This window comes from Carcharodon carcharias, chromosome 7, assembly GCF_017639515.1.
Source record: "Carcharodon carcharias isolate sCarCar2 chromosome 7, sCarCar2.pri, whole genome shotgun sequence".
NCBI lineage: Eukaryota > Metazoa > Chordata > Chondrichthyes > Lamniformes > Lamnidae > Carcharodon > Carcharodon carcharias.
In genome coordinates, this window is record NC_054473.1 from 169,921,777 (window position 1) to 169,946,166 (window position 24,390).

Genomic DNA, 24,390 nt, shown 5'->3' on the forward strand with positions numbered 1-24,390 from the left:
AGCCTGTATTCCTGTGATTTATAATTAATTCACCCTCAGCCTATTTTGTAACTGGGAGAGCAGATCAGGCCTTTTAACACGAATCTCTAATTATTTCACGGACTCTTGAGTTTGTAATAATGGTATCACTCAAGAGCCAGAAAACCTTTGACTTCTTTTGAAAGGCACATTTTTTTAAGCTGGTTGTAAACATTGCATTGGGAGCGAGCTCACTTTGGCTCAACTGATACGGCTTTGGGTACAGAAAACGTGAATTTAATCTGCTACCGCTAGAGGGCAAGTTCCAATGGAAACTGGCAGAGATATTAAACCATTGGCTGCTCCAGGTTAACCCATCCGAGCAAAATCCAAACCGACTTCTCAACATTACGGTGAACCAGATGCTCCGGCCTGTCCAACTGTACAAAATCCTTGACCCATACCTAATTTTATCTAAGCGTAAGATGTTCGTCAAATATCAAGTGATTAACATCCCAACCAAAACTTTCCCGGAGCTCAGGAGGAGGTGATTTCAGAATGTTAACTTGTTTCCCTAAGACATCAATACTTTGTGTTTTATTCGCCTTTGTACCCACGATTAAAGGGAGCATGACGGCGAGATTTATAAAGTGCTTCTTGAAACACACATATGTAAGATTGAAAGATCAATTACGCATTTTCAGTGAATTCTAAATGAAGTCCAGCAGTAAAATGTTCAGTTGGCCGCCCGTTTGTTGTTGTTGCAAAGTACGTAATAAACGGCCAAATATCATCTTGGGGTAAGGGTTACTGTAAATTGCTCCTGTTAGCATAATCAAAGTCGATAAGTCCATTTCTCTCCCTCCTAGTCCCTTGGTGCTGATGTTTGGCTATATATTAACCCCTGCATTTGGAAAAACTAAATGCTTTAAGCACTCAAAGTCCCTTAAAACATTACTTGCGAAACGTAATGACCACCCGATGTACGAAAGTGAAGGACTGTTTTCAATGGATTAACTCGGAAAACGCGATCCAACCGTGTGCGTTGCGAAAGGATGTTCAGTAGTGAAGCCGCCTGGTTGGATGAGAATTATGTTGGGATTATGTTATGTTCGATGTCAGGGAAGGTATTCTGCCCATCTCTCTCCCCCATCCCCCCCACCTCCACCCTTTTAAAATTAAACGGATTGAAAGTGGGTTTGTGCGGCGGCGAATGCGCCGTGCGGACAGCCCAGAGAGGCTGCTGGTGAGCAACCTCCCCACTTTCTCTTCACATCAGAATCACCCAAACTCAGTGGGATGGTTGTTTTTTTTTGGGGGGGGGGGGACATTACCGTCCTATTACCCTTCAGGGAAAGCCGAAAGGCCCGATTTTTGCAGACTTGTTAGCAGCACCAGTAAAAAGTTCAATGAATCTCTCTCATACACACACACACACACACACACAGCTTAAACTCAAGAGGAAAGATGCTGCAAGTTGTTAGGAGGCTCGATCTCCATCGAGGTCCATGAATTCGTCACTCCTCTCTCTCGCTCTCTCTCCCGCTCCCTCTCTCCAGCGTCACAGCCCCAGTCCCGAGCCAACAACATCACTTCACAGGATATGACCAGCTCGCTCTGTACCCCCCCTCCAGCTCCCAGCGCAAATATATAAATTCAGCAATCGATTTCTGCAGAGACGGAGAGACCCGCCATCAATCCGGGATCCCTACTCCAGCTGGGAAATCGACCTCATAAAAGCTAGTGGCCTGTTAAAATTGCTCTTTAACTGCGGAGCTTTCTGTCTTAAAGTGAAGCATTTCGAGCAAAATTCAGGCGGCGCAGGAGACTGAGACTTTCCTTCTCTCGTTCTCTCTCTCTCTCTCTCGTCTGTCCCGCACTTGGACTTGGTGCAAAGTGAGTAAAAGGAGTCAGGGGATTGATAGCGAAATCTCTGACTTGCATAAACTCATCAAGCTTGTTTTTTTTTTCTCTTCCCCCCCCCCCCACCCCCAAACACCTGGAACTTGGGCTTTGTTTGTTTTACTGAAACATTCTGGGACGCTGAAGGCGCAAGGGGGGAAGTTTGGAAAGTCCGCCGTGTTCCCCGATCAGGGGTCGGCTCAGCTCAGGGGACAACCGCCCCCCCCCCCCCCCCCCGCCAACTCCCACCCATTCAGCCTCAGTCGGAGACCCTTCTCCCGATTCGGGGGAGGTGGTGGTGGGGATCCAATCGGTGGGAATCATACAGGGTTAATAGTCAAGAGGGAAGAGGAGAGTAGAAAACACAGATTAATGAAATAATCTTTAATCTAATCGCCGGAATTTAGCTCTGATTTATTGACATGAGAGCAATGCACCCTTCTTTCTGATCCAGGTCAGCAAGCTGGAGTGTCGAGCCTCCGTGTCGAAGCATCCGATGTAAGGAAGGGTTTCCAGTTTGTCCTGCACTGAACAAAGCCCTTCACCAAGCTGATGCTGAACTAGATTCCAGCACCAGTCCTTACAAAGAGTTATTGGCTCTTGAGCTAGCACTCAATGTGGTCCAGTCCTGTTACCAGCAGTTGAGTCTGACCTCCTGTCATCTTCATTCCAGGTCGTCCCCATTCAGATCGATCACCTCTCAGACATGAGCCCTTTCCGCTCCTGGTTCCTGCTCGCCGCAGTATTGGCCCTGGCGCAAGAGTCGCGCTGCTGGTTCTTGCGCAACGCCTCGCATTTCGAAAGTTTGCTCGACTATTTCCACTCCAGGAGCAAGAGGGCCATCCCCCAGATCGATAAAGACGAGATTTTGCAACTTCACAACCACCTGAGGGGAGAGGTCTACCCTTCATGCTCGAATATGGAGTATATGGTGAGTAGATGCCATAGGTCTCTCCATCTCTGGACACCCTGTTGATGGCCATGTTAGTGTCCCAGAGACGGGAGGGTGGAGAACTCTCAGTTTAATAACTCAATACAGAAAACGCCTTAGATACAACTGTTGTGAGTAAATGAGAAGTTTTACTCTGCTTTTAGTTCATTCTGCCCTTTTCTGGCATCATTTCTTTTTTCATTTTCAGGCTTTCTTGAAAGTTCAGAGCACTTTTTGTGTGTGTGAATGAGACAATCGCTCAGGGCAGGCTAGCTGTCATTGTATATTGTGTGGAGAACAACATTACTACTTGAAATGCCCTTTTTGGTTTTTCAATTTACCAGAAAAAGCCAGGGGGCACCTGTGCACTGCCCTGTGCAACAGCGCATCCATTGCTGAACCAGGCCCGGACTGCACTGCCCCACTTGTCCTGTCCCTGAAACTCCACTTTCAGGAGGAGCATGACTTCCTCCTCTCTGCATATATTGATGGAAGCATGACTTCCTTGTGTTTGATTTGTCTAGAATGACAGAGAAACCTTCTTGTGATGTAAACCTAGTAGAATAAACCTGGGGAAAGTGTGAAGAAACCATTTTTTGTTGGCTTCTGCAAAATAAATCAATTAAATCCCTTTTTATAACACCTTTTCAATGTTTGCTCATGATTTCCATTTTGTTGAAGACTTATTTTCCCATTGTGATTGTTTCTAGTGGACTGTGGACACTGGTAAAGCAACATTATAGCCCATGTGAAGAAACTAGGATTAGACAATGAATAAAAGGGCAGGGAAAAGAGTTGATAAGTATTTGTATAAGTAATGCATTCTTTTCAGAATTGTCAACTGAGAAAACCTAAACATTTTAATATTAAATACTCGGTCAATACAACCAATCTCTCTTATTTATCCTTTACCCTACCAGCAAAATGTATTCCTAAAATTCTTATAACTGGGCTTTAAAGTAAATTCGACATGGAACTAAAACAATGTAAAGAGATTGTTAAAGGGAACTTCAGAGGGGGTCTAGGAATCTAAATTAGTAACTTCACCACTCTGTGTTTTCATCTTTTTATTCAGATGTTCTCAATCATTATCACTGCACTAAACTGAAATGGTATGGGAATGAATGAACAATAAATGTAGGATTCTGTAATAAAACTTAATGATGGGGCCATCATAAGGAATGTTTTAACTCCAGTTGCTACCCTTGACTCACAATGAATCGTTACTTGCACGTCATTATTCAATGTGTGGTGTGTCGTTTTGTAGGAGTGGGACAATGAACTGGAGCGGTCTGCTGAAAGCTGGGCCCAGCAATGTGTTTGGGACCATGGGCCTTCCCACTTGCTCAAGTCAATAGGTCAGAACCTGGCCGTGCACTGGGGAAGGTAAGAGTCTTGCACAGATGCATTGTATTACACTTGTTTCAGAACACAGTTATAACATGGCTTGCGTGGATCAATTTGAAACAAGTACAGGAACTTGCAATAGGGGATCTGATCATCTGGCTATGCTATCCAGCCTGTCTAACACTATTGTATACCTTGTGCATCATAATATTTATACTCTCCACCCCACCCAAAATCATCTTCTGGGAGAAGCAAAAAACAGATGAAAACCCAGGTTAAATCGGGGGAAGTAAAGTCAGAGAAATTCCTCTCTAACTCTCTTTAAGTGATCCAAAGAATCTTTGTTTGGAAAAATAATAAGGTCCAAAAGCTGATCTACATTATATTAAGCATCTTTTGTCATCTTATGCACTTAGTACCATCAAAATGTGTTGTCAATTTTTCCTATAACGCATTATTGCATCTGCGTCTATAATGAAAATGACAAAAGTAATCTTGTAATTCTGCAGTTAAACCCATCACCAGTGGTGGCATAGTAGCATCTCAGTTTTAAATCTCCCCCAGCTCCTCATCCTCATGTACTGCTGGTGCTCCAACCAACTCCGCCACACTGCATCTCAAATTGCCACAAGTTTTTGTCATGTAACGATAAAACTTTTCAAAAGCCCTATACTGCCCATATTTTCTACAAAATTTGACACATTGTCACACTTTTGTGTGAAGTTTTTACCGTTATAGGTTTCTATATCCACATCCACGATAGTTTTTGCCGATGTGAATTAATCCCCCTGCAACTGCATCATCTGACCAGTTGGTGGCTTTGCCTTACAAATTATTCAAAATGTTTCTGAATAATTTTCAGCTGATAAATTGCCTGTCACCCTTTCCCAGTAATTAAAAGTTTTAATGCCCGAATAAAGATTTTTAAAATAAATTAAAAAATATGTATTTCATAGTAAAATTACCCATCTCTTTTGTATCGTGGTTCAAGTTTTTATTTGAAGACTTCAAGCTCTCCCGAAAGCTTAGAGATAGATTTGATATTTTTGCCCAGAGATTCGATGCTGTGAGCTGAATTTGAATTGTTGCAATCTGTGCCTCATTTCCCAGAATAGATCAGCACTGCATTGCTAGATACATCGATGGCATATTTTCCCTCAACTTGCAGCACTTTTTAGTCTGTTGCCTTTTTTGAAAAGCCAGAGGGCAAATTTCAGCATTTTGTTGAGGTCACATTTATATTGGATAATTCTTTTTGAGAGAATAATGACAATATACCTGCTGTGGCTTTTGTTTTGGGTTCAATAAATCTCAGAAAGGAAGTCTTGTGGTGTGGTGGTAGTGTCCCCACCTCTGGGTTCAAGTCCCACTCCATGACTTAACCGCTATGGAAGTTGTGTTCATAGTGTGGCCATATAGGTTAATTATCCTTCCAATCTGCCTGATGGCAGGCAGTGAGAGTTTCCTGGTCAGCCATCCTGCAGGAGGCAATGGCAAACCACAGCAGTACTTTGCCAAGCATAATCATGGACCAATCCAATGGAAGTCCATAGTTGTCAGTCCCCTTTTAGGGCATGTTTCTTGGAAGAGGAATATTTTTTGATGTTCGAAAAGATGGTTACAAAGTGCTTACTCTTGTGAGAAAATGTTTGTAACTATTAATACTAATGAGTCAGAGAGAGAGGCAGATTGACTTCTGGCTATCTGCCTGGGGATTGGAGTGGGAATGGACTAGATGGATGATTAATGATGAGATGAATCGCAATGGTGCAAGAGGGATGGAAGTATACATGAGGCAGATTGGGAAGTTCAAAGACAAAGAATTGAGAGAGTGATGGTTGGCAGGAAGTGGAGGAGATAGTGGAACAGCGAAGGTGGAGGAGACAAATAGAAACACAAGGTTAGAAGGGGATTTGAAAGGAGAAGCTGAGGAACACACTTTCCCTCCAACCCCAGCCCACATGTATCTTGCCCATATTGGTTGTCCAGATTGACTCACCATGCTCTACCACCATCCAAAAAGAGAGAAGAAACAAAAGAGAACAGAAAGAAATAGAGATTTAGAGTGAGAGAAGTGGAAGAAGAAAAGTTGATTGAAATAGACAGAAAGGAGCAGAAGGCTGGGTATTCGTACTGTGGTGATTAAGTTGCTAGATTAACTAATTGACAGAATATGAGTTCAAATCCCACTATAGTAGTTGAGAATTTGAATGTTAATATAATTATTAAAATACTGCTGTTGCTATAAGTCATAAAAGCCCAACTGGTTTGTTAAAGTCCTTTAGAAAAAAATCCTATCATCCTTAACTGCTTCAGCCTGTAAATAACTCCTGTCCTACACCAACATGATTGACTCTTTACTGCCTTTGGTATCAAACTGCTGTAGATAGTTTATGGCAATGGAGAAGGGGCAATAACGATTACATTGAAAAAAGAGGAGTAACAGAGACAGGTAAGGAAGTGACCTTATTCTCTGACACCTTGTCTGTAACACCACATTTGATCAACTAATAACATATTAAAAATCTTATTTTTGATTGGATGCATGAATTCTCCCTTTCAGTTCTTCACATCTGACCTGCATCCCAAATTGCTGCAAGATTTGCTACTGAATGTTAACATAAAATCAAAAATGTTCTTGTATAAAATTAAGGACAGAATTTAAGGCTTTAAAAAGGGGATTGAATTTTGTCTGTGCACACCCTGTTTAAATTAAACCCTGCTCCCTAACCCTGCTTCACTTGAATACTCCATCCTGACACAATGTATAATGACACCAGATCAAATGGAGATGAGGATGAATTTCTTCTCTCAGAGGGTTGTGAATCTTTGGGATTCTCTACTCCTGAGAGCTGCCAAACTTGAGTCATTGAATTGGTAGGACCACGTGATGGGGTAAAAATTACTCCCCTAATTTACCACCCCAAGTCTGATTGTAACAGATTCGTTTGTAAATTTAGGAGGTTGAAGGAATTTTCTCAAGGTCGTTGTTTAACTGTTTATATACTGATTGCAAATAAGTAAGTCTCTCAGGCTTTCTGGATATTTTTTAACAACAGGGGTTGGTTTTTATTGAGTTAAAATCCATTAATTACAAGATAGCAAAATATTTAAAAAAGTAATCCTATGCTCCTCGAACGTTTTGCAACTCACATTCACACACACACACACACACACACACACACACACACACACACACACACACACACACACACACACACAAGCATGTAAAAAAATTACAAGTTATACTGGAGGTAGTTACATTCCTGAGCAAATTACAAGTCAACGCTGAAAAGGTAAGAAAATGGAAGGTCACAGTTTGCGTTTTTGACTGTTGCAGAGATTTTTCCTGGTTTCCTGATTAAAATCCCAGAGCTGAATTGAAATCAATGTAACTGCATTTGATGGAGACAATTCCCTTTTAATCCGTAAACTGTCTTTTACAGAAATCGATTCGTTTTCTGCGGAGGTTCTTTCCGATGGGAATCCATTATCTCTTGTGATGGATTTTTAGACTGTTAATGGATAGGGCTTTACTTAACTTAATGTAGAGAGGTTCCTTACTGCTCTGTTAGCAGTTTCTCCAGACTACCCTTGCTTCTGAGTTAAGTGGCTATATTAAAGAGATTTCAAAATGGTCACTTGAGTCATGTGAACTCCTTCTTCAACAACTATTTCATAAAGGGTTTGTTTATCTGGTGTCTGAATCTGGTTTTTGTTCTCTATATATAATGCTCCGGTCATTAGCTTCTGAAGGAGTCATTATCCATTATGATGACTCTCTTCCAGGTAGCTTTTGTCCTGGTAGACTCATAAAGATGCAAATGTCATGTCCCATTCTTTTCATTAGTTCCTGTTTGGAATGGACCTTGACACCTTCAGATGTGGAATTCCTTGTGCAACATGCCAGGGCATCCATTCAGTACCTTCCCAGAACAGTGGTCAATTTACAATTCCCATCATCAGTTGACTTGTGGCAGCCATCTTTTGTCAGTGTCATTTCTTGTCTTTAAAAAAAAAGGTCCTCTTTAAACAATTTAGTATGCTTTTAGTTAGCTGGTGAAGTTACAGATAGATATCACTCAATCACAATTTTCTGTTGTGGCAAGTATATTTAAAGCCAAGATAGACATATTTGTGAACTATAGGGGCCATTGGGGTGATGAGCAACAGGCAGTTAAGTGGATTGAGGCCAAGGTCAGATAAACCATGGTCCTACTGAATGGTGGAGCAGGTTCAGGGGGATGTATGGCCTATCCCTATTCCTAAGGTAAAAGCAAAATACCGCATATACTGGAAATCTGAAACAAAAACAGAAAACGCTGGAAAAACTCAGCAGGTCTAACAGCATCTGTGGAGAGAAAAAAAACAGCTTTAATGTTTGGAGCCCATACGACTCTGAAGAAGAAACATACAGACTCGAAACGTTAACTCTTTTCTCCTCTCCACAGATGCTATTTCTATTCCTGCTCCTCTTACGTTGTTATGTTATAATTTTAAGATGTTTGTGTGTGATTAAATAGGTATTTATGAATCTGATTCACCAATAAGATGGCTTGCAAGTAATGGCTGTGAAAGATTAGTGCATCTGTTGTTTCAGATATCGTTCTCCAGCTTCCCATGTGCAAGCATGGTATGATGAAGTGAAAGATTACACCTACCCATACGCACATGAGTGCAACCCTTGGTGCCCTGAGAGATGTTCAGGTGCAATGTGCACCCACTACACACAAGTAAGTTGAATTCCCAAGAATTAGATTACATTTCAAAACAAATACACAAACCAAACAACAGATGTTTTACATAATGGCTGAATGGTTATTGTGAAGAGCAAAATGTTTGTGTATTCTGGTTAGGAATATTTATGGATTACATCACTTCCGACAAACATATGGTTCATTAGTTAGAAGTGATTACATTTTAATCTTTGTTACTATATCTGCATTGCAGTGGATAAATGAGCAAGAAAAATCAACTTCAGGAGAGGTGTGGAACTGTTTGTGACAAAGATTTAAAACAATGATTAATAGGGCAATTATAAAGCAAAACAGTTTTGATTCTTCAACAACACAAGTGGCTGTATAATTTGGACTTGAAGTTGTCAGTCATGGGATCACATTGATGAGGCGGTCTTGCACTGCTTCAGTTTGCTAGTTGCAGTATACACTATAGATGTTATGAAGACTTTAAAGTTCTCAGGGAGCCTCATAAGTATTATTTTTAACTATGCTAGTGTTTGTAGACATTGACTGCCCAATGAGCTCTCTATTAATGTTAAAGTTTGATCAACATATAGATGCTGGTGAATGAATGTGCTTGGTGTATATATTGTATATTATACTCTAGCCCTTTCATGCACAAAGTTATATAACACAAATATCAATCACTGATTTGAAATAGTTGTGGCAAGAACAAGCAGCCCTATGAGGAATAAGTATTATTAGCTTAGGGAACATGGCACAAAATGGAATCAAGGCCATCAGACAGTGTGGAGAAGATACTGAAATTCTGTCCATCTGGCACTAGCAGTCCACTCCAGTTTGTAAGATAAATAAATTTACAACCCCTTGATTTGTGCTGTGTCCGGACTGCACTGTAGTTAGTACCAATACTTGAGTGCCAATAATTTAACTGAATAAACAACTGCCATTAGAATGTAAATGATACCCTAATTGCCACGATATCTCATGATAAGATGAATCCTGCCTCGAGCCTTTAGAAGCAGTCACTGTGCCAAAGAATGTGGGCTTGGTGTTTACTGTGACTTGAAATAAAGGCAGTTTCCTATAGGGCTAGGTATTAAATCTTAAAATGATTTTTTCCTGGATATCATGTAGCCTCTCTTTGGGCAGAGGTGAAAAAATGTTTTGCAGGTTTCAGATTTCTGGAAACTAATTTTGCCCTGAGGCCTTTGTTCTTAAATTTGAACAAAAGAGGTTTGGACAGCACTGACATGATGTTCCAACCACAAACATTGACATATACATCCCGTAAAGGTTATTGTGCCTTGCTGTAGGCTGTATCTTGGTTCATTTCATAATTAAGAATGGGCTACCCACCAGATCATCTGCCTTAGTGTTTCACCAATGCACTATCCTGAACATCTGCAGGCAACAGCTGCAGACCATTCACTCACAGATCCGATCATGAACAATTCAGCTATCTTCCAGTTTGGCCTTGTACCAAAGGATAATTCAGTATTTTGCCTTTTTAAAGGCTGCGCATATACTTTTCACTCTCACTAACCCTCAATCCCATTTCCTCCTCTAATCACCCCTTATTAGAGATTATACACTGTTGATTATTTTGCAATCTGTTAAATAAAATATTTGTCATGAATGAGTAAAGATAGCCAACTAAGTTGCCTTTCCGTTTTCAAACCAAAACAATAAAGTTACCAGTGCTTATTTTCACTTGGTTAGCAGTAAGCCATGTTCTGTGCACAAGATGTTCTTAAAGCTCAATGCTTTGTTTAACATTCATTTTGTGTTTATTTTCAGTTGGTGTGGGCAACAACGAACAGAGTTGGCTGTGCTGTTAATGTCTGTGCAAGAATGAATGTATGGGGAGAAATTTGGGAGAATGCCGTCTATTTAGTATGCAATTATTCACCAAAGTAAGTTATTGATCATCATCTCATTTATTTAGATTTATTGTTATTTAGTTGATAAATGGAGATATAAAACGGAATCCTTGGATCTGTCTAACGGTTGTGTTTCTTTTATAATACAATTGGCAAATAACATGTTTATTTAAACAAATAATTAAGATGTATTTGTTCTCCATGAAGTGTGCATATATCAAGTTACACAATGCTTCATTTACCCTGGTCAAAGAAACAGATGTGAGAGGGTAAACCCATCACTTTAGTTTAATCCTGATGGTGATGTACTTCTTTTATTCGTTCCTGGGATGTGCAAGTCCAGCATTTGTTGCAATTCCCTAATTGCCCTTGAGAAGGTGGTGGCGAGCCGTCTTCTTGAACCGCCATATTCCAAGTGGTGTAGGGACACTCACACTGGTGGAGGGAGTGCCAGCATTGGCTTCAGCACCCCCATGTTAGGGAGCTTGAAATCAGTTAGGGATCCCTTAACAGTCCAGTAACATTGCTAGAAAATTTACATTTGTATACATTGGGAAAGAGCCAGGTTGGACTTGGATGTGATAACTTTCATGGCTGAATGACCCGTCAATGCTGTCATTGTCTCTGCTGACACAGTCAATGGCCATCTGGCTTCTGACCTGGAATTATAACTCGGCATGAGTCACTGCCTTTGGGAGAAGAAGGAAGAAAACCATTGGGGGTAATATTTATTTGAGTTTGTTGCAGTTACCTTTGCTTTTTGTTTAGACATGGACTATTTTTTTTTTGCTTGAGCAAGTGTAGCAAACAGATTTGCAGGCAACTCATGAGATCCTTCTCTCACTTGCCACCTTGAACCATTTCTCTGTCAGGGTTGAAAGTGATCAGAAATAGCAAGCTTCCCTTCTGTAGCCCTTACATTTATACTGTCAATGATGAAGTGGTGGAGATTGCTTTATATTTTTTGATGGTGACCATTCTGGCTCAGGATTATACACAAATTTGAAACCTACATTTGGCTAACTATTAATCCCTTCATTTAAGAAGCAAAGACACACAGCTGCATGAGAACACTTCATTTTAAATTATTTCCTCTGAACTGAATTTAGATTTACCAGAATTAATTTCTGTTTTTAACTAACCAGGGGGAATTGGATCGGAGAAGCTCCTTATAAGCATGGCCGGCCATGCTCAGAGTGTCCGCCCAGCTATGGTGGAGGCTGCAAGAACAATCTCTGCTACAAAGGTATATAAATCTATTGTACTGCTTTCAATAAAATGGATCAGCAACAACATTTACACTCTAACACCCAAAAATAATCCATAGATTTCTTTAACAAGGAACGCAGGTTGTTTGAATGTGGATGAGTATTCACTTATGTTTCGCCCAATATTTTGTGTCATCAATACAACGTGGTCACTGAATTATTGCAGTTGAGTGATCATTGCGGCTGCAAACAATTAGACCAGGTCTCAGTTAATGAGTGCCTTTCAGGTGAATAGAGTGAGGTGAAATGTGAAGCAAGCACATCTGTGAGAAGGTGAAAGGAAAGGCTTGGGTTCAAAGAATTTGAAATATGAGTAACGGAGACAGGTGAAGTCCCTTAGCGGAGGAACTTGCAATTGACTTAAAGCCTTCATGGGAATATGAAAATAAATATCTAAAGGTTACTGTGAGAAACGGCCAACTGGCTTATTAAGCTTGTGTAATTATAATTATATCTGGGGATTGAAAACTGACCCTTCATACCAATATGAAGAAATCAAAGTGAGAGATCAGAGCAGATGAATAATGAAAAGGAAGCTTAATCAAAGGAGTATAGGACAGACCCCATTTCACACCAACAAGGGAAATTTAGACAAAAATTTGAAGTCTTTGAATGGAATATTCTGTATGTCACTTGTGCAAAAAAAAGACTGGAGGAAAAAATGAAAGGTAGCATTTATCAGAATTATAATTAGCTGTAATCAGTTGTAATTATTTCTTTCCACTGTCAATTTAAAGTTAATTAAGTTGAACATTCTAACAATTATTTTATTGCAATACTGTGTTTCTTAGAAAAGTTCATTTTTTATAACATTAGTACAGGCAGCACAAGCATTTTTACATTGGCTACACAGTGTCTAGTTTACTGAGTTTAAAATTTGCCTCAGTTCAAACATAAAAATGGCTATCAGAAAAAAGAATTGGTGCAGTTAAGATCACATTATGTGGTTTCCAATTCATTTTTCTGTTTGTTACAAGTAAAAGATTTCAATGTCTCCCTACTCAGCCTAAATTAATATAATTTTTGGTTGACTAATTTAAAATTCTTAATCCAGTTGATTTTGGCTTGCATAATCCACTTCTGTGATGAATAGCTGCTTGTTTCTAAACAGAACCTTTCATTTTGAGCTGCCAGGTACTTTTTTAACAGTTGACTTGACATTAAATTACCCTTCTGAGCAAAATTGAGAGGCTATTGGGCTCCAGTTTATTTCTACTGGGGACAGATAATGCAAGAAAATATAACCGAATCAAAGAATTAGCAAAAGGATCCTAGAGTTACCTCACTGGCTGAGACCAGTCAGAGCCATACTGACCAGAAAAGTCTCAATCTGCCCTTTGTCTTATGTTGTCTGATGTACCCTTATTTATCAGTAGGACCACTAAAATGGTCTTTTATAAAAGGGGAAAGTGGCTAAGATTCCTGCTGTGCAAAGACCACTGCAGGAAGTGGGTTTGGTGAGGACTGAGATTCAATGTAATGCCTGCTGTGGTTTGAATAGACCTCTGCCACTCCACTCAGGCCAGACTTGTACTCTGTACCCCTGTCCAAAAGTGGATGTGACTGTGGCTAAGAACAAGAGAAAACTTGAGTGTTACAGTCTACTTTCTCTGTTACCTGACTGGAGATACCTTCTCCCCACCAACCCTCTATTTCCATCAGGACTGCTGTGGAAATAGGGGGCCTTGTAGAGAGAGGCCTCTTCTCCCTCTTGTTAATGTTCAGCTGCAAACAGGATAATTCCAGCCTCAGTGTCATGACTTTCACCCAGAGAACGTGGGTGCTGGAGGAAAACTAGCAACCATAGAACCTTTCCCTTGGGGATAAATGAATGCCTTCAAGAGAGATGGGGAGATAACTGGCGAGGAGAAATGAGGAAAAGCTTTCTTAGTGCCTGTGGGGATAGAAAGAGGGATCTGATTTCTGGAATCTGGCCAATGTATATCTTTATATCCAATGTAAACTTGTTCAAGGACTCTGGTGATACATTAGTGCATCAGTTTATTTGTGATGACCAAACCTAGTTTAATGCTTGTCCCAGATACCCATTATGACCAATAAACATCTCAGTACCTCAAAAGTATGCAAACAAAAGACTTGCTAATGTATTCAGATGCAGTATTTTAGTTGTTAAAACTAGACTGTGCATCCAATGGATAGATTTTATTACTTCAATGAACTTGATATATTTGGATTAACATTGATATTTCCATACACACCACCTTTACTTTTTGATATGTAAAGCTAAATGAGGTTAGATTGAGCTAGATATTGTTTAATTCTGGCCATGCATACATTACCTTACACCGGGAAACCTGGTGCTGAATTTTAGGGGAGGGTATCTTGCTTGCCAGCCTCCCCAGAAGAAAAGTTGGTCGACTTTTTTTTGTAAAAAAGGCTGCCCCACAGCAATATTATGCTGCCGGCAGTCTTAACAAGCTGACAGTGGGACTTCTGCCCCTCAATGGAATTAAGTCCCGCCCCCCCCCCCCCCCCCCCCCCCCCCAGCCACCCCACCCCGATTGGCCGGCAGCTCTTGCAGTCCCAGTAGCGCCAGAATTCGGTAGTGGGTGCTGCTGAGACGGCAAGCATATCCATGAAGAAGACTGACGATAATCGGACCCAGGTAAGTTCTGGCTTTTTGGGTGGGAGGGATCGGACACCCAAGAGTGGGACAAGGAATTGGGGGTGGGAGGCAGGTTTTGGAGGCTGGGCGGGCAGGCACAAAGTCAGGGTACAATCTTAGGTGGAGGTGCACATGATGTGCACAGGGCACCCCCCAAATGATGTACACCCCCTTCCCACCTTTTCACTAACTTTGGTGAAAAGAATGGCCTTCACACTCCTGCTGTCTCTCCACTGCCTATCATATAATGGCAGTGTGGGCAGCTTGAGGCATTTAATCGTGAGTGTGTGTGTGTGTGTGTGTGTGTGTGTGTGTGTGTGTGTCAGAGTATGGAAGCTAAGCTACCTATTTAACAAAGATATGGTGAGTCTTGTGCATAATTTGCAAGTAGCCTTTTGGTGTCAGCAAATGGGCCTTCCAATCTTTGGGGAGAAAAAAATGACAATTTCTTATGTTTTCCAAAAATGTAGACCTCTATTTTCTAAGGTGAGATGTATTATCAGTGTGCAAGGTGCATGAGTATCTACAGTTCACACAGTGAGCCATCCTTCTGCTGACATGAGCGTGGAAGTGAATGGGTTGGAAAAAGGAACACATGAAAATAAACCGTGAAAAAATATCTTGATTCACCTCATCTGAATTCAAATTCTGGTCCCATGCATGCAAAACATTATTTAACTTTATTTCAACATTTGTTCTCAGGCAATGCAATGAGAAGACCACACCATGAACAAACCAATGAAGTGGAGCCTCCCCAGATCAATACAGAATCATTAAACCCATGGACAGTGCCATATTACCAACCAAAACCACAACCACAACCGCAACCAAAGGAGGAACCTAACAGCAAGGAGTTCATGAGTAAGGATGCATTTGAGCTTTATGCCTCATTCACTTAAATGCTACTGAAAGCATCAGAAGTTTTATGTGCTGCTTTGAAAAAAGACTTGCACAGCTTTCTAGTGTCTCAGGAGCACAAGTGAAGATTGGTCTTTGTTGGGATGCATAATTCCAAATAAGATTCAGAAGCTGAAAATGGGCTAATAGTAATGTAGCAATAAAGCATTTGTATGGGCGGTTCTTTTAATTACAAAAGTAATTCCAGTCAGGTCAGTGAGAGATGGCTTTAATCGCGTACATAGAACCAATGATCTGCTAAGAAACTCTATGCACATGGCCGCAAGGATCCTTGGGATAAGGATCTTGTAGCCTCTTGGGCAGACCTTATGTTTATAGCTAGTATAGAAACACAAAAGTAATTATTCATTTGCATCTGGTAATGTTAATTTCCCTCCTTTGTCTATGCCAGGCTTATTTACTTTTGGTTTCATATTTCTACCTTTTTTTTGCTGGTTAGTGTTTCCTTTCTTGTCCTTCATTCTGTCCCCGCTTGCTCATATGTCCCCCTTCACCAATTCCAAAACATTCAGAATTCTTTGCTCATTCTCATTGTAATGGACACGAGTTAATGCTTTCTAACCATTATTGTGTACTCAGTACTTTTGTATCACGTGTCCATCATGAGAACAGTTCATGCTTAAATTGAAAAGTTTGTATGTTAAAAAACATACATGACCCTTGGGCTTTATAAGTAGAGGCAGAGAGTACAAAAACAAGGATATTATACTAAGCCTTTATAAATCATTGGTAAGGCCCCAGCTGAAGTATCGTGTTTAATTCTGGGCGTAGCATTCTTTCAGAAGGATGTCAAAGTCTTGCAGAGAGTGTAGAGGAAAGTTATCCAAATGATATAAGGGATGAAGGACTTCAGCCAAGCAGAGAGACTAGAGAAGCTGGGATTGTTCTCCTTAGAACAGAGAAAGTTAAGGGGAGATTTAATAGCAGTGCTCAAATTTATTAAGGGTTTTGATAGAATAAATAGGGAGAAACTGGATGGAAAGGAAATAATTGTAGGGGTATGAGGAGAAAGCAGGGGAGTGGGGCTAGTTGGTACTTATCAATGCCCTGCCACAGACACCAAGGGCTAAGTGGCCTCCTCCTGTGTTGTAAGTTTCTATAATTCCATATTCGTACAGCAAACCATTTAACTCATTTGCTGCCAACATTCTCCATCTTGTAACTCTGGGATCTTTCCCCAAAGGTTCAATCATCTCCATTTCAGCTCTCAGTTCATGAGTACCTGTAACCCTGATAGTTCTACTCCACAGTCCCACCTATCTCTTATTAAAACAATAGTTCCCATGACATTCTCCCTGTGTCTCATCTGTCTTGAGGTCTGCTTTAACCATACAAATGAAGATAGTTAAGATTTTTATCATAACTCCCAAGGTGAACCTCCAAGACATGATTCTGATCAAAAGGATGCTATTTATATACCACCTTTCAGCATATAAGATCTTTAAGATGGGAGATATCTTGCTCTATGTTAGCATTCACTAAATGCTTCAGGGAGATGCTATTTCACCCTGGATAGATTTAAGTCTCAGTGATAGTGGGGTTATTGGGTATCTGAATCTAACCATTACCCTAAATGCCTTTGTTTGGAGAGTCATGTTCTCCCGATCTTCAGTCACATTATGGGCCTAGACAAGTACCAATATTTTATTCCCAATTTTTGACACTTCAGTCAGTGCATAAAACATTAGTTTGTGAATGAGGCAATTGGCAGTCCCATACCGAAGGCGTATAGGAGCAATGGTGATACTTTCCCCCTTCTGAATATCCCATATTTATTTGATTTGGGCCCCATCTCTTAACTTGGGCAGTACAGATGGGAGAGTCCTTTATCCATAGTAAAACCACATGCTGGCAATGTGCTGATGCACATCAGAATTAGGACAGCCCACTCTATCTTTCATGTTTTCGGACTCCCCATTTCCCTCTTAGCAGTGGTATTGGATGATTCATATTCCGAGCATTGACTGCCCAGGAATTCTCCACTTTAAACATTTATCATTCGAGTCAGCCTTCGATAGCCACACTGTTTGTCTTGATCCAACCACATCAATGATTTGGCTACAAGCTTTCCAGTCATAATAAAGGGCTCCCTACCATCTTGTTTTACATCAGTTTAGGTCTGATTATATTTATTTGTTATAAAAAGGATCCAATTTTCCTCTATGCCATTTAAAACCTTTTCTGGATCTGATTGAAGAGCGACATTCTAATCAAGCTGTGTATTATGGCTTTTGATATATTCTAGTCTTTAAACTGAACAAAAGTGAGTGTAATCTTTTAATTGATTTTATCCTGAATATCCTCCATCTCGTCTGCTTTTGTGATTTGCCTTTTTCTCTGCTTTAGTTATTCCCTTTGTTTACTCTTTCATCACCTTGTCATGTTCGGACAATGATTTGATGCCTATCTGCAGTACTTGCTCCTAGTCCTATACATTCTCCTAAATCCCTCTTTATTTTTCTTCTGTAACCCCAATTCAGGTTACGCTGATTAGGGAGATGCTGTGTAAGTTTAATCATTTGCAGATACAGTTGCTCATGGTTTTGAGTGCACAAGCCTTTTGGCATAGTTGCAGCAGTGAAAATGAACAACACTGGAACAATGTCGAAGCTCCATGTCATAACTTCAAGTCCATTCTTTCGGCCACTTGCAATGCTATCCGGGTACACCAGTTCATCATCTGTCACGTTCACTGCTTATATTTACTATTTAGGTAACCATTCCCCAAACTCACTGTTTCAACTCTTCCTTATTTTTGGTCATTCTTCAAAATGTTGTTTGATGGCTATCTGTGTTACCTGTTCTTTAGTTATCAGTCATGCATGTTAACACTACTGGACCTGTTTCTTGCACCAACACCTATTCTGGCAAAGGCTGTTCTGTATTTCTACCATCCTGTAAGTGGCCCTCTGCCACCACCTTGAGTGCAGTCCTGGGAACCATGATCACCTGTAATAAAGAACAATCTATTATGGCTTTTCTGGAGAGACCTTGAATGGTTTAATTTGCATGACATGTGATGTCTTTGTTAACTTTCTTACATCCTTCTGTCATTTGGGGAGTGAAATTGTTAAATACTGACTCAGATTAAGTCCTGAAACTTAAAATTTAATAAAGCATTATACCTTTACACTCAACATTGCGAATTAGCAAAAGTGGTTGCTTAGTGAATCTTTGGGTAGAGCTGATCTGACATTAGGAGTCTTTTTTTAAACCAACACTGCTTATGGAAGTAAGGGATTTAACTTCTCTACAGTACAGATGGTGAAAAGAATGGATAGACCCAGCTTCGTCACAGCAGCTGCAGAATTGGGTAGATATCAAGTAATTTAAAGAATCATTACCAAATTAGAAATAAAAAATTATACCTCAGACCCCTCAGAGCTAAAAAGGACATATTCCTGTAACTGTGTGATCCTCCAAACTCCCTTTACTCTTTTATTTCTTGCGCATTTAACAGTGGTAAATGTTTCTTGTGACGTTAATAAAATTGGCAAACAATTTAATTTCAAATAAAAACAGGAAATGCTGGAAAAACTCAGCAGGTCTGACAGCATCTTTGGATAAAGAAACAGAGCTAATGTTTTGAATCCGTATGACTCGAAACGTATGAGTCTGAGAGGAGGACCCTGGCACAGGCAGACAGCAGCACCTAGAGGAGAGTGTGAGAGGAGGTCCCTGGGACAGGCAGTCAGCAGCACCTAGAGGAGAGTGCAAGAGGAGGACCCTGGGACTGGCAGTCAGCAGCACCTAGAGGAGAGTGCCAGAGAAGGTCCCTGGGACAGGCAGTCAACAGCACATAGAGGATCTGGTCCATCTAGAGGATCTAGCCTTAGTCTATATTCAACTAGGAGTAAGGGTAAAATAAAATAAGTGTTCTGTTTAGTTAAGATAAGCCTGGGGATCTCAGTCCCGTGATTTGCACATCCTGCGCTATGTGGGAAATCCTAGATGCTCTTGGCATTCTGGATGACCATGTATGCAGGAGGTGCCCCCAACTGGAGCAAATCGAGTGCCAAGTTTCGGAGCTTGAGCGGCAGCTGGGGGCATTACAGTGCATTCATGAGGCTGAAACGTTCGTGGATAGCACGTTTCAGGATGCGGTCACCCCGAAGCTTAAGAAAGTGCAAGCAGAGATGGCATGGGTGACCGTCAGACAGAAGAATGGGACCAGGCAGGTAGTGAGGGACTCCCCTGAGTGCATTTCACTCGCAAACCATTTTCGGCCTTGGAAAATGGTGAGAGTGATGGTTCCTATGTGGAGGCCAACTAGAGCCAAGGGCACGGCACTTTGGGTGGTCCAGCTGCTCGGTGCGGCTGGGGGGCGAGGAAGAAGTGTGGAAAGGCAATAGTAGCATGGAATTCGTTAGCGAGGGGAGCAGTCAGGTGCTTCTGCGGATGTAGACGTAACTCCAGGATGGTATGGTGCCTCTTGGGTGCCAGGGTCAAGGGCGTCATGGAACGGCTGCAGGATATTCTGAAGGGGAAGGATGAACAGCCAGAGGTCGTGGTCTGTGTTGGGACCAATGACATAGGAAGAAAAAGAAATGAGGTCCTGCTAGCAGACTTTAGGGAGTTAGGTAGGAAATTGAAAATCAGAACTTCAAAGGTAGTAATCTCTGGATTACTCCCAGTGACACACAGTAGCGAGTATAGGAACAAAAAGATGAATGCGTGGCTGGAGAGATGGTGCAGGAGGGATGGTTTTAGATTCCTGGGGCATTGGGACCATTTCTGGGGGAGGTGGGACCTGTACAAGTTGGACAGGTTACATCTAAACAGGAACAGGATCAACATCCTCGTGGAGAGGTTTGCTAATGCTGCTGGGGCGGATTTAAACTAAATTGGTGAGGGATGAGATACCGAAAAGTAGTTCAGAGGGGAGAGAAGCTGAGATGGAATTAGTAACGCTAGTAAGTGAGTCTGGAAGGCAGAGGAAACATAGGCTAGATATGAAAGAAGTGAGTTTAGCAAGGCTAAACAGACTATATTTTAATGCAAGGAGCTTTAGGAATAAGACAGATGAGCTGAGGGCCCAGATAGGCACATGGGAGTATGATATCATAGCTATAATCGAGATTTGGCTAAAAGAAGGGCAGGATTCCTGGATATAGAGTATTCAGATGAGAAAGAGAGGGAGGGGGTGTAGTAGAGGAGGGGGGAAATTGCAATATTAATCAAGGAATCAATTGTAGCAGTGAAGAGGGATGATATCTTGGAAGGATCATCAAATGAGGCGATATGGGTAGAAGTAATAAACACAAAAGGGGCAAGCATGCTGTTGGCTGTGTACTATAGGCCTCCAAACAGTCAGGGGGAGACAGATGATCAAATATGTAATCAAATTTCAGCAAAGCGTAAGAATAATAAGGCAATAATAGTCGGGCATTTTAACTACCCAAATATTAACTGGGATAATATTAGTGTGCAAGGTAGGGAGGGAACAAAATTCTTAAATTGCATCCAGGAGAACACTTTTAGCCAGTACATAGAAAGCCCAACAAGGGAGGGGGCAGTTCTGGACCTAATATTCGGAAATGAGCCTGGGCAGGTGGAAGGCGTATCAGTAGGGGGAGGATTTTGGAGATAGTGACCATAACTCAGTTAGATTTAGAATAATTATGGAAAAGGATAAGGTTGGGCCGGGAGTAAAAGTTCTAAACTGGGGAAAGGCTGATTTTACTAAGATGAGATATGATTTGGCCCAAGTGGACTGGGAGCAGCTACTTGCAGATTAAACAGTGTCTGAGCAGTGGGAGGCATTCAGGGAGGAAATAGAGAGAGTACAGGGCAAACATGTTCCCGTAAAGGCAAAGGGGAGGGTGGGGGTGGGGGGGGACCAGATCCGGAGAACCCTGCATGTCAAGGGACATAAAAGTTAGGATTAAGGAAAAAAGAGAAGCTTATGGCAGATACCGAAGGCTTAATATGGCAGAGTCCCTAGAGGAGTATAAAAAGTGCAGGGGGGATCTTAAAAAGGAAATTAGGAAAGCTAAGAGAGTGCATGAGAAAGCATTGGTGGGTAGAATAAAGGAAAACCCAAAGGGCTTTTAAAAAATATGTAAAGAGCAAGAGAATAACTAGGGAAAGAATCGGGCCAATTAGGAACCATAGAGGTAATCTGTATGTGGACCCGGAAGATGTGGGTACAGTCCTCAATGAATACTTTGCATTGGTCTTCACAATGGAAAAGGGTGACGCAGGTATATACATCAGGTTGGAGGATTGTGAAATATTACAGGAAATTAACATAGAGAGAGAGACGAGGTACTTGTGAGTTTAGCGGCCTTAAAAGTAGATAAATCTGCAGGCTTGGATGAGATGTATCCCAGGCTGTTGAGGGAGGCAAGGAAAGAGATATCAGGGTCTCCAGCAGTAATTTTCAAATCCTCTCTGGCCACAGGTGAGGTGCCAGAGGACTGGAGGGCTGCTAACATTGTCCCATTATTGAAAAAGGAAGGAAGGGTTAGACCAGGAAGTTACAGGCCAGTCAGTCTAACCTCAGTGGTGGGGAAGTTTGGAGAAAGAATTCTGAGGGACAGAATATATCTGCACTTGGAGAGACATGGATTAATCAGGGATAGTCAGCATGGATTTGTTAAAGGAAGGTTGTGTTTGACAAATTTGATCGAATTTTTTGAGGAGGTAACCAGGAGTGTTGGTGAGGATTATGCATTTGATGTGGTCTACATGGACTTTAGCAAGGTTTTTGATAAGGTCCCTCTTGGCAGACTGGTCAAGAAAGTAAGAGCTCATGGGATCCAAGGCAAAGTGGCACGTTGGATCCAAAATTGGCTGAGAGGCAAGAAGCAGAGGGTGATGGTAGAGGGACGTTTCTGTGACTGGAAGTCTGTTTCTCCAGGGCTCGGTGCTGGGACACTTTCTGTTTGTGGTGTAATTAAATGATTTGAACTTAAATATAGGGGGTATGATCAAGAAGTTTGTGGATGACGTAGGATGATTAGTAGGTAAATAGTATGGAGGATAGCTGTAAACTTCAGGAGGATATCAATGGACTGGTCAGGTGGGCAGAGCAGTGGCAAATGGAATTCAACCTGGAAAAGTGTGAGGTAATTAATGCACTTGGGGAGGGCTAACAAGACAAGGGATTACACTAAGAATGGTAGGACCCTGGAAAGTACTGAAGATCAGAAGGACCTTGGTGTGCATATCCACAGATCCCTGAAGGTAGCAGGGCAGGTAGATAAGGTGGTTAAGAAGGCATATGGGATATTTGCCTTTATTAGCCAAGGTGTAGAATACAAGAGCAAGGAGGTTATGCTGCAACTGTATAAAACGCTGGTTAGGCCACAACACATTTGCAGGGCTGCGGGTAAAAGGCGGGGAAGTGGGGCTAGCTGAGTTGTTCTTGCAGAGAGCTGACAGGGACATGATGAGCGGCTGTGCTGTGCCCATTTGTTGATTCTAGCACCAGTCAAGAGTCCCAGTCTCTTTCTTGTTCACTCTTCTGAACTGCAACTACTACCTAGCTACCTGGTCCCATATTCTACCTAAAGGTGCCTCTGAGCTCTGTTACTTCCACTTTTTGTTGCTCTAGCCTCTGCTTAAGCTCTTTATTTTCTATCAGCACCTCCTCTATTCCTCAATTTAAGTTTCTAATTCCTCTTGTTCTCACATTTCTTTAATAAGCTCTTCCCACAAAGTAGAACATTGAGCTCCAGCCCAGCCTTTCCTCTTAACTCCTCAATCGCTCTCTCTATTTCTTCTGAGGGGCTAACTGATTGTTGTATCTCTTACACTCTGACATGTAGCTTGGTCTGGAAGGGATTTTGCTACCAGAAACCAGACCTTTGGACTTTGTCTTGCTCTTCAATGTCTTGTGCTACCTGAAGAGGTCGCTTTCAAGGGCCTGGGCAAGTTTTGCCAGTGGATCTCCCTTTCTCATAAGTGCCCCTATATTTAGTGAACCTCTGCTAAATCTAGACAGGTGCTTGTTAACAGATTCATCTGACTTCTCTGTTATGCTCCTCCCCCACTTCTACAAACAACTGCAGTGTTATCAACATGCGCTCAATATGGTTGTGATCCCTGTTATCGGATATGGTTTTCAGTGTCCTTGCAGCATGTTGCCAGCTGTTGGAATGTAATGACCTTTTAGCCCATTAGCACAATGCTTGACTGTACCTTTAAGGTTTGAGTCCAGGAAATGGCTAGTATTTGTGTGAAGAATCTTTTTTTAGTTCTCAGCAACATACACCATCCAACTTTCATGGGAGGAAGATGGCTATCCGGTTCCATTGCTTATAGCTGGAATCTTGGTGTTGGCTGATGCTCAGGGCAGACTGTGGTTTTGGAATTTTTGAAGGAGTTTGTGTACTGATTGCCTGTTCTTCCAGCTGCGAAAGACTAGGGCAGATTGTGAAACACTGAAGAACAAAAGCTCAATAACTCTTAAAGTATTCACTAAATAAACAAATCCTACATGCAAAAACTGAGATAGTAACTACTTCCTGACTGTTAATGCTACCCCCAATCATTTTGGCTTCATCATGTACTCATGAGGTGCCCTTACTGGGGCCTTAGGGGCCATGCTTCCTCCAATCTATTTTCCAATGTGACCCCATTTTAACACTTGAAAATTAAAGTGACCCCTGACAGCAACAAAAATGAAACAGCAACCAAGCAGCAAAGTAACACTCCGTATGTAATTATCAAAGTTTGCATGTTATGAATCAACCTATAAATAATACATTGGATAAATATAAAAATCTCTATTTTTAAAGTACTTTGTAAAAATGTTAATATGTTATGTACTCATGTAGGTTTCAGCCAAGCTCTCCACATTCCCCAGTGACAGAAGGTACAGTTAAGCCCATCTATCACCCAGTACCCTCCC

The 24,390-nt window shown here is 41.4% G+C and overlaps 1 protein-coding gene across 1 annotated transcript in view; it reads left to right on the forward strand.

Moving 5' to 3' along the window:
• The first annotated feature begins 1,611 nt into the window (after positions 1–1,611).
• Positions 1,612–24,390, forward strand: part of crispld2 (cysteine-rich secretory protein LCCL domain containing 2) — a 46,720-nt gene continuing 23,941 nt past the window's right edge. Inside the window, exons 1-7 of the mRNA XM_041191316.1 lie at positions 1,612–1,854; positions 2,534–2,791; positions 4,059–4,177; positions 8,739–8,871; positions 10,639–10,754; positions 11,867–11,967; positions 15,318–15,476. Of these exons, the coding sequence (XP_041047250.1) occupies positions 2,567–2,791; positions 4,059–4,177; positions 8,739–8,871; positions 10,639–10,754; positions 11,867–11,967; positions 15,318–15,476 (853 nt within the window). The 5' untranslated portion in view covers positions 1,612–1,854; positions 2,534–2,566. The remainder of the gene's footprint in view (positions 1,855–2,533; positions 2,792–4,058; positions 4,178–8,738; positions 8,872–10,638; positions 10,755–11,866; positions 11,968–15,317; positions 15,477–24,390) is intronic.